Raw genomic sequence first — 11,763 nt, forward strand, 5'->3', positions numbered from 1 at the left:
AATAAATCAAGCAAGTATATAAAAAAATAAAAAAACGTATAAATTAAAAAAAATAAAATATATGCATAATTTAAGAATTATAATTATTATTTGTTTACTATTATAATAACACATTTTATTCTATAATAATATTTTTTTTTTTCATTTAATTATTTTTTTCATGTTTTCAACCCCCCCCCAAAAAAAAAAAAAAATATATATATATATATACATATAAACATATATATATATATATATATATATATATATATAATATATAATATATATATATATATATATATATATAAATTGTTGAAATATAATATTATGTGTAATACTTGAATATTGACTTACCAGTACTTTTAATATCAGAGGTATTTTTCTTTCAAACATCTGCTTTTATTAAATAATGCCTGTTCTGAAAAGACTGGGAACAATTTAGAGCCAAAGAAAAGATGAATGACTTCACTGCGTCCATGGAATTTCATGTCAAGCTTTTGAAAAACGACTCCATATTCAATCACGATTATGAGACTTTGATCTGAGTTTCTGCTGCACAGGCTAAATGAATAAAGATGAATTAAACTGATGATGATGAGGATGATGAGGATGTGTTTGTGTTGCACAGGGTTGGACGAAGTTCTACGAGTTCTCTCTGACATAACAGACAGCCTTCATATAAATCACCGACCGTCTGAATGAATGTGTGTGTGTTTGTGTGTGTGTGTGTGTGTGTGTGTGTGTGTGTGTGTGTGTGTGTGTGTGTCTGTGTAATCTACAAGAACTCGTCATCTGAGGGTTTTTATGTTTTTATATGTATTTGCATGTATTTACATGTTTTGGTTTGAGATTGTACTATAGTATTTTCTTTGTGTGTGTGTGTGTGTGTGTGTGTGTGTGTGTGTTTTGTGTGTTGTCAGTGTGTCAGGGTGGGAAGGCGTTTCACTAGTGGGAATTCGGCATGGTCTGTTTGGAGAAAATACTATAAAAAAGAACAAAACTCGGCGGCCGCATCGATAACGTGTGCGACCTGCGAGTCCTTCGCTCCAACCCACATCACAATCAAAAAAACACACACCTCATCGATAACGTGTGCGACCTGCGAGTCCTTCGCTCGTACCTACAGCAGTATTTTAACGCTCAGCTCCTCTCGCAGTCGCACACACACTCACGTGTCAAGAAAACACACACTTTCCCGGCTCAGATAACCCTGCCCAACTCCTGCAGCATAGCGGTTAGTGATCGTATACAGACTGCTCTGTGTGCTGTGTAGCTCATAAGAATTCAGATCTTATATCTGTGCATGCTTTTGGACTGATACTACCCACAGTCCTTTGCACTAGTGGATTAAAGTCTCCCCTCTGTGTGTGTGTGTGTGTGTGTGTGTGTGTGTGTGTGTGTGTGTGTGTGTGTGTTTAGGATTATCGTGCAGTGGTGGACGCTCTTCCTGAAGACGACAGACCCAGTTTCTTCGGCCTGCCTGCAAACATTGAGCGCTCTGCACAGAGAATCATCAGCTCACAGGTGTGTGTGTGTGTGTGTGTGTGTGTTTCTGCAGAGGTCATGAGGGGTCAGAGGTGTTTTGAGAACATTGTGCTGAGCAGGACATTCCTCAACATCAAAGGAGTGTGTGTGTGTGTGTGTGTGTGTGTGTGTGTGTGTGTGTGACTGTTGTTCTTTCCTGTGGGGTGGAGATCATAATGCGCTGACAGACAAAGCACATTCACACACATGGGTTAGTTTCACCATATTTCTGAGGACATCTCATTCTACTTTAGACATTATTTTGAATCAGATTATCTTGAAATGTTCTCAGTCAGTTTTTACTGTATTTGTGAGGATTTTTTCAAGTAGATTCGCATTTATTAAAGCAAGCAGCAGTGTTTGCGAGGTAGTGAATGAGAAGTTTTAGCTAAATATAGGTGTTTGGCTAAATTTAGCTATAATAATAATAATAATGTTTTATATAGTATTTTTAAATAATTTATATATATATATGTATGTAATCGTACCATATTTTAATTTTTTAAATAATATTAATTAAATAAGAATTCATAAGTATTCACAGTTTAATTTCCTTCTATTTTTGCAATGTTGTTATTAACTAAAACTAAAATATTAAAAATGGTTTCAAACATTTGAAAAAAAATCTTTAAAAAAATTAGTATTATTATAAAATTAGAAATGTTGTAAAACTGAATTGTGTAAATGAAATGCAGCAACTCTGTGTGTTATTACATGCAAAAAAGATGACCAATATGCAAATATGAAACCGCGTGATGATGTCGTTGTCACATACTAACAAAGTTCAACTATAAAGTTTTCAAACATGGATTGAATGGATTCTTTCGGTTGAGTGGCTCAAGCTGAATTACTTATGGTGTTAATTGTGGTTTTATGCTTGTGAAATAATTAAAAATATTAAATTTAATGCTTGCGATGATTGACTGTGCAAAACTCACCACCATAAATCTGTGTTCAGAGCTGTTGCCAGGGCGTCGCTATGCGGTTGCTACTGGCTGCATGAATATCCTGCTTTTTACTGAATGAAATACGTGAATCACTCTTATTCAGCTCACTGTCGCTCGCACACACACACACACACACACACACACACACACACACACACACACACACACACACACACACACACACACACACACTCTTTGTCTGTTCAGACTGTTAAGCTGCACTCCTATTTGTCATTGTCAGGTTTAGACTGATCTTTCTCACACACACACACACACACACACACACACACACACACACACACACATACACACACACAGAGAGCTTTAGAGACTGTGTGTTAGCTCTTGTAATGAGACCAATTTATCATGTGTAAGAGTCGCCCACACCTTCACTGCAGTTTGCTCCAATCACAGAGAGATGGAGGATAGTGTACAGTCAGATGTACTGCGCTCACCTCACCTCAGCTCTCTCTGTGTGTGTGTGTGTGTGTGTGTGTGTGTGTGTGTGTGTGTGTGTGTGTGGTGTGTGTGTGTGTGCAGGTGATCTCTCAGTTGAGGATTCTGAGCAGGTCTGTAGCAGCTGGCTCCAAATTTGACAGAGAGATCTGGTCTAATGCACTCTCACCTGTGCTCAACCTCTGGAAACGCCTCAACCAGGTAACGCATCGCCAGTTTAGTGTCATAATATAATTATTATATATATTTATATATAATCAAATATATTTTTTATATCTAATATATTTAAATATTTTTTATATTTAATATATCATTTTATATATACATTTATAAATAATTGTTATTTTAGTTTTTTTTAATAATAAATAATAAAAAATCATAATTTATTTTCCTTCTATTTTTGCAGTATTGTTAAAATGGAAACTGTTAAAAATTATTTCAGTAATATATATAATATATATATATATATATATATATATATTGTTTGCCTTGCTAACTAACTAGGTTCACATTGAAGTACCAGAATTACTAAAATTTAAAAAGAAAAAATGCTAAATAGAAAAAAATGAATAACAACGAGAAAAGCATGTAAAATTACTAAAAGATTAAATAAAATAATAAAAGATTAAATAACATCTGAAAATAACTCATTCAGAATATGAATAAATAATCTCTTTGACCCTTGCAATTAAAAGGGCTGTTTTTTTGCTATTGTCCCTTTACTGAAAGATGTGAAAGGAGTTTTCTGTCAGTTCAGTCTTGTTTTTATGCGCTCATCCTTCAATAACAGCCTATTGTGACAGATTCATAAAACAAGCAGAGCTGAAATGTGCCACTCAAATGCATCCTGTGAAGTCGTAAACACAGTTTTATCTCCGGGCAGACAGATACAAGCCTGTGTAGATTCACTACTGGACATTGAAAAAAAAAAAAAAAAAAATGTATTTTGCCAATTTGATATGCAACAGTCAGGTTCCACCAATTGTTTAATGTGCAGTATGCATTAAACATTCCGTAGGCGTGTCTTTATGCTGAGTCTAGATTGTGATTGGTTATTGATTCCTGCCGCTCTCTGATTGGCTCTTTCCTCTTATTCAGGGTTCCTCACTGATCCATCAGAAGGTGGCTCCCCCCAGCGAGGGCGTCGGCTCTCCCGTTCTCTCATTCATCCAGCTGGAGCAGTTTAATGCGGTGCGATTGGTCCAGAGCATTCACCATTCGCTGGCCTCGCTCAGTAAGGTCATCAGAGGCACGTCCCTCCTGACCGCTGACGTACACAAACTGGCCACTGCGCTTCTGAACCAAGAGGTGAGAGTGAACGCCGGCACCTGCTCGATTAATGAAGCAATACAATATGATCATTTTGTGATGCTGGTTCCAAAAACAGTGTCAGTTTTGTTCAAGCATGTCACACTTTCTCACAAAATATGATGCATTTCGTAGCATTTTTGCTGTTGACAACTATTTGTTAGGTGAAGATGCTTTGTATTTTTTTGTATACAGAAAAACTGCCACAAAGACTCAATTCTTGTCTCCTCTGAGCCACAATACAACAGTTTGTCCAATTCTCAGCCCATGTTCACATGCATAACTTTATCTTATGCATAATTCTATTCATAATTTTAAGGTTAGAATTATGAGCAGTGACAGAAGAAAATGCAAACATGAGCCAGATGAAAAAAAAAAGATGGCACAATATTCCACTGATTAGTGAAATACACACACACACACACACACACACATATATATATATTAGTAATTTTGTTGTTTTTTCTTGTCTTATTTTATTTATTAGTTTTATTTGTTTCAGACCATTTTTATTTTAGTAATTTTTTATTTTTTATTTTAATTAACACAGATGTTTTATATATATATATATATATATATATATATATATATATTAATATATATATATATATATATTTTTTTTTTTTTTTTTTTAAAATAATTTTTTTTTTTGTTAATGCTAACAATGCTGGATCATGACATCTTGTAGGAAAATGCACACATGTGAAACAGTATCTTATTGTATTAAAGAGAAAAAAGATGTTTCAAAATCGTACCAATTAGTGAGAAAAAAATTTAAATTAAAATGAAATATAAAATATATAAATATTTAAAGTAATTTTTTTTTTATTATTAGTTTTTTTCCCTTGTTTCTTTTTACTCTCTATTAATTTAAATTTTTAGTAATTTTGAGTAAATAAAAATGTGCACTGCTTATTGATAAGTGTATTAAAGCTGATACATATATATTTAAAAATATATATATTTATTCTTATTTTGTGAAAAAAAAAACTCTCTGATGGAAAGTTGTATTGACATTTTAACATCTTTCTCTGTCTCTCAGTGTCCGTTGAGTTGGCAGAATAAATGGGAAGGCCCTGAAGACCCGATGCAGTATTTGCGAGCCGTCGTGTCCCGAGCACTCGCGATTCAGGTAAACAAACTCCTGCTGTTGATCCAGAGGGCTGGAATGTGTTTGACCTCCTCCAGGTGTTCTCCAGTTTGTTTAGCCCTGTCTGTGAGAGCGTTATGATCCTAGAATGCGGGAATGCCACGAAGGAGCCATGTTTGTTCAGGATGCACCTGGCCTTATAAATCGCTGGCATATTTTCCTGCTGTAATAGGGCCACGCAGAGCGATCATCTGACCTAATGAGTCTCTGGAGACGTTAACCCGCACCGCTGTGGGTCTCCCGTCAGGCTCAACAGCAGACGCCGCCGCGTATGTCGAGGCATCTCTCATTGTTTTCCGAGCGTAAAGCCGTCGGAATGTAGGCCGCAGTGACTCATCTGATCATATGAGGGTTTTTCCAGCTCTGTGAAGCTCGTGACGTACCGTTTCTGATAACACGGGGTCTCAGCGCTCCGATGCCCGTATTCCTCAATGCAGTTTGGTGATTGAACAACTTTTCTATGAAGCATCATGTCATGTAGACATATAAAAATTCACAATGGTAGGTTATTGACTTTATTGTATTGTTACTGCAATAAAGCCACGTTAACTAGATTGGACCACACTGGCTGATAACCGATTAATCAACCGATATTCTTTTTTAAATGGATACTGTATCAAAACTAAAACAGTGCTTTATTTTATTACAAAGACACACCAAGTACTTTTTAAAATATTATGCACATTAACAATGATTTGGGACAAATATAATGTAATTTAATGTAAAACTGTGTGAATGGCGCTCTGCGGCGCAGCAGGATTTCTCTCGGCTGAATGAACACATCAAGGTGTTTTCTCATGTCACAGCTTTAAATCTGCAACTTCACTCGCTAATAAATGCATTCAAGTGGCCAGATAGATATAAACTAACACAAATTAATTGTAACAGTCATGACATTAAACATGTGGGTCGGACTTGCGTGTGTTTTGATCACACTGTTTAACCGCTTGAGGTTTGCATCCTCTCAGCCTTCATGCCAAACATACTATTTCTCTTTCTGTGCTAATGCAGCATCTAGTCAACAAATTAATTACTTTATAATGAAATGAAAACAGGAAACGGGAAACCTATCGGCATTGGATTTATAACATATAGTTCCAAAACCGATAAATCGGTCGACTTTTAATTATTATTATTGTATTTGATATTATTATTGTTTTTATTATTATTATTATTATTATTATTATTTAATATTTATTATTAAGAATAATTATAAAATATATTTTTCATAAAGAAAATAAAAAAAAAATGTTGTTATATAATAATAACAAGAATAAAAATAATATAAAAAGTAATAATATAACAAATACAACAATATAATAATAATAATAATTATTATTATTATTATTGCATTACAGCAGTAGTATTGAAATCTAATATTGTAATTTTATAAATTTAAACCGATAACAGTTTTTTTATTTTATTGTTGTTTTTATACCATAACAGCAATAATTAAAATTCTAAATTATTTAAAATGATAATAATTATAATTATTAGTGTTATATATTATTATTATTATTAGTATAAGTCGGAGTAGTATTTAAATAAAAATATATTATACATCGTGATTATATTTGTAGTAATTTCTTTTAATTTCCTTTAATAGTGCCTTTTATCTGATTTAAAAATATTTTTATTACAGTATTTTACTGTAATATAGTAGAAAGTTAACTTTATTATATCAGTTATGAATGTAAGAATGATAACTATTATAACAAATAAAAAAACTCTATTAAAACTCTATAAAAAAAAAAGGCTGCATATTCTTTGTGTAGAATGTGAGCTGGACATGTTTTCACGAGCTGGAAATGAGCCACCGTGTCCACAAAACACCTGTCACGTGTGTCCGATCCGGACGCCGCTGCTGATGTGAGTCAGTTTGACTGTAATTAGTCCTGCGGAGCGAGCCGACAGAAACACTCCTCATGATGAATGTGTTTCTTCAGCTGGGCTGATGATGATGATGATGATGGTGATTTGATCTGCTCCCTCCGGCTCTGAACTCAACCAAACAGCCCTGTAAACCAATGAAGGAGCAAGGCTGAGTGTTCTTGAGCGGGACAATTTAGGTGAAAGAGTGTCAGAGCTTTACACTATTATAGCAATTCTGAGTTCAGACTTCCTCCACAGTCCATTCAGAGCAAGTCTGAAAGTCTTGGAGTAGCAAAACAGCATTTTAGGCTCCGAAATGATTCTGAAAACTAAGTTATGATTGTTTTTTGTTCCAAGAAACTGTCTGCTGTAGGCCTTAAGGGTCAAATTTGGCCCCTAAAATGCTTATAAAACAGGTTTGCGAATGCACAGACTGACCAAAATGAAGGTCATCGAGGTCTGCATGCCGAAACTCACCCCGAGATGGACTGTAATCGACCTCGGGACGGATTCCTCTAACAGATAATTGTATCTTATCCGTCAGCGCTGTTATGACGCACACCTGCTCCAGCGAGTCGAATTTCCACAGCAGCAGCTGTTTACAGAGATCTGTGAAATCTGTAAATGTGAGCCGTCGATTCCCGACGAACAGATCTGAGCACAGCACACACCTGCAGAAACACACCGACTCTAATAAACAGGAAATCGAGCGTGTTTGTGTGAGAAAGTGTTCTGTTAAACACAGATCTTGCTGAAGTGAATTTGAAAGACAATATAATCTGTAATGTGACGCGTTTCTGAGTTAATTCGGCTGGAGATAACAGAAATTAATTTTAATTTTAGATGCAGATTGTTTGCTGTTAGTATTATTAAATTAATAAATGTAAACTGTTTTATTTAATAATTATTTTTAATGAATTATTTATTTATATAAATGTATTAATTTATAATATAACAGCTTAGGCCTATTCATACACTACACAACAATTTTTTTTTTAAAAAATATATAATAAAATAAAAAATATAATAAAAAAAAAATAATAAAATATAAAATAAAATAATAACAAAATCATCAATCAGAAAAAATATTTAAAATGTTAAAAAGTGTCAGTAAAGATATTTATAAACATTGATAATAAAATTAGATTTCTATTTCAAATAAATGCTGTTCTTCTGAACTTTCTATTCATCTGTGAATCCTGAAAAATAAAATGTATCAGTTTCCACAAAAATATTGTGCAGCACAACTGTTTTCAACATTGATAATAATCAGAAATGTTTCTTAAGCAGCAAATCATCATCATATTAGGATGATTTCTGAAGATCATGTGACACTGAAGACTGGAGTAATGATGCTGAAAATACAGCTGCGCATCACAGAAATAAATTACATTTTATAATATATTCACATAAAAAAAAACAGCTGTTTAATAATATATCACAAAATTACTGTTTTACTGTATTTTTGCTAAAATAAATGCAGCCTTGTTAAACAGAAGAGACTTCAAAAAACATTAAAATATCTTAGCGACCCCAAACTTAAAGATGCATATATTAAAGTTCACACAAACAGATGATAACGTTCTATTCATTCTAAGCACAAAATTAGTTTTTATTGTTCATCAATACTGAGTTTTATTACTGTAACAGTTGCACAAAAACACGCTGAGCGTACAGTATGCTGATGTCTTAAATGTGCTACTGATGAACAAATACAGTAAAGATGGACACATAGAGAAACTGTTCTTAGAAAGACGCAGCGTGTGAATCTCTGCCATTCTGAAGCGTGACGTCCCGTGAGGAGAAGCGGCAGGTGCAGGGAGAGATTTGAGAAGGAAACAGCGATTGTTACTGTACAACTGACTCCAGCAGCACTCCAATCACTTCAGTCATCACACACACTGATCTCTGTGTGTGTGTGTGTGTGTGTGTGTGTGCGCAGGGATGGGTGGAGAGGGCCGAGAGGGGCGGACTGCTGTCGGAGATGCTGGATCTGTCGGAGCTCTTCCACCCGGACACTTTCCTGAACGCGCTGAGACAGGAGACCGCCAGGTGAACACACACCTGTGAAAGTGAACTTGAGGAGACTTGTGCACGGGTTATTATAGTTAACTAAAACTAATAAAAAAACAAAACAAAAAAAAAACAAATATGACATGAAATGAAGTTTAACTGAAAAAATTAAATTAAGTACTAAAATAACTAAAGCTAAAACAGAAATACCAAATGAACTGTAGACATATTTAAAAATAAAAACTAATAAAAATGACAAAACTACAACAACTGAACTGCAAAAACCTTAAAACTAAAATGAAAGCAAAAAATATTACAATTCAAAATATCAATAGAACTATAACAGGATCGTGATACTAAAATAACACTGACTGCTAAACTAAGTTTAAAGAAGTAGTTCACCCAAAATGAAAATATGCTTAAATGTGCTCACCCTCAGGTCATCCGAGATCAGGATGAGTTTGTTTCTTCATCAGATTTGGAGAAATGTAGCATTGCATCAGTGTCTCATCAATGGATGCTCTGCAGTGAATGGGTGCCGTCAGAATGAGAGTCCAAACAGCTGATAAAAACATCACAATAATCCACAAGTACTGAAATCACTGGACTTAGTGTTATTATGGATTATGGACTCGTATTTTAGCCGGGAACGATTGTTTAAAGTTAAATCATCTTAATGATGGATTTGTTTCTTACAAACACGCAGCTTTTCATTAATTGATGGACTGGAGTCGTCACCTACACATGCTAAAATAAACGTGATAAAAGGTCATTATTCTAATAAACACCTGCTGAACTGAAACCTCGAGGTGACTTACTGTACATCACCTGCACACCTGTTAAACTAAACTCAGCTACTAATCTAAATCACATACTGCTGCTGCACTAAAATGAGCTCATTTACATAAAGAAGTCTTAAAGCTACGGTAACAAAAACAGCCTAAAGTCCCTCAAATTTAAATATTTGTTGAATGTTTTTCCTTTCCCATTTCACTTTTGATTCAATCTTAATTTAATTGTTTTACATACATTTTCATCATTAAACAGAGACGGTCTGATCTCATGAATTCATAAAACTTAACTGAATAATTAAAAAAAAAAAAGTTTCAAATGAATCAAATAAAAATTAAACTTAATTGTATATATTAAAACTTATATGTAAAAATCTCTTGTTTTAATAGTAATAATAATATTAATTTAAAATATGAATCTATATTGTTATTATTAACAATAACTATAGTAGTAGAAGCATTACTAATACTGCTATTATTATTACTTTGAGAAGTACATTTTTTTGTGGTTTAATAAAGACTGATGCTAGTCTGCATCGCTGTTTGAGTTGAATTAATGTTACAGCCCTAATTTTGATTTATTTAGTAATGGAAAATTTGCTCAATTCTATACAGTAAATTCCATTTTTAGATCCCGATTCTGCGATTCCACCAGTTTTTTGTGCATTGCAGAAATCACATCGTTAAAAATAAGATTGCAGCTGAACTTCGGGGGGGAATATGAAATGCTTTGTTTGAATGTGGTGTTTCGGTCAGGCTGATGAGCTGCTCTATGGACAGTCTGAAGTTTGTCACGTCCTGGAGGGGTCAGATTGCTGAAGCTAAACTACAAGTGAAGGTAGAGAAGCGCATGTTTAACAGGATTGAACTGAGCTCTGCCGGTTGGTGTTTACTGAACTCTCTCTGTCCGTAGGTTGGCGGCTTGCAGTTGGAAGGTTGTGTTTTTGACGGAAAGCGTCTGGCTGAGAGCCATCACGACTCTCCCAGTGTGTCTGCCGTCCCTGCGTGTTACATGGCCTGGATCCCACAGGTAACACACACACACACACACTTTCTCTTCTGGTGTTTTCAGTGAAGGCTGTGTGTTATAGAGTGTGTGTGTGTGTTTCAGAGCGCCGTGGGAAGTTATTCTCCGGACGAGTGCATCTCTCTGCCCGTGTACAGCAGCGCTGAGCGTCAGTGTGTGGTGACGAGCGTGCAGCTGCCGTGTGCTGGAGATCATGACACATGGATCCAGAGCGGAGCGGCGCTCTTCCTCAAACAGCAGTAACACACACACACACACTGGGGCGTTTATAATGTGAGCGCTTTATATGCTCACCCTACATGTCTTTAGCTGCATATCGTGGTGTTTTTGTCATGATTGCTGCACTAAAGCTGCTTTAATCAGTCTGGTTGCGGGTATTTATATTATTAAATAAAATAGTTTTTCATCAAGATCCATCACTGTCTCTCCATTTATTTTTAGTGCAATTTTAGTACTTAACATTGCAGCATGTAGCATGTAGAAAGAAAAAAAAAAAACATACATACATATATCTAACTGCAACTCTCTCAGAAATAAATCAAAAAAAAATATAACAAATTAAACCAATAATTAAAAACCTAATTAAATCAGTAATGAAAGAGACAGAAATAAATTGTAGAAAATACAGATATTTAATACAAATACAAATAAAAGGGGGAAAAATAAAATAAATTTAAATATAAAATAAATTCATAA

At 34.5% G+C, this 11,763-nt stretch overlaps 1 protein-coding gene across 1 annotated transcript in view; it reads left to right on the plus strand.

Annotated features, from left to right (window-relative positions):
- The window catches only part of LOC109103662 (cytoplasmic dynein 2 heavy chain 1-like), an 82,854-nt gene extending 71,450 nt beyond the window's left edge, over nt 1-11,404 (plus strand). The window contains 10 exon segments of the mRNA XM_042771731.1: nt 608-636; nt 973-1,213; nt 1,399-1,503; nt 2,991-3,107; nt 4,005-4,214; nt 5,257-5,346; nt 9,179-9,288; nt 10,797-10,878; nt 10,954-11,070; nt 11,152-11,404. Coding sequence (XP_042627665.1) covers nt 608-636; nt 973-1,213; nt 1,399-1,503; nt 2,991-3,107; nt 4,005-4,214; nt 5,257-5,346; nt 9,179-9,288; nt 10,797-10,878; nt 10,954-11,070; nt 11,152-11,310 — 1,260 coding nt within the window. The 3' untranslated portion in view covers nt 11,311-11,404.
- The last annotated feature ends 359 nt before the right edge of the window (nt 11,405-11,763 follow it).

Source organism: Cyprinus carpio, chromosome A15 (assembly GCF_018340385.1).
Source record: "Cyprinus carpio isolate SPL01 chromosome A15, ASM1834038v1, whole genome shotgun sequence".
In the NCBI taxonomy this organism is placed as follows: Eukaryota; Metazoa; Chordata; class Actinopteri; order Cypriniformes; family Cyprinidae; genus Cyprinus; species Cyprinus carpio.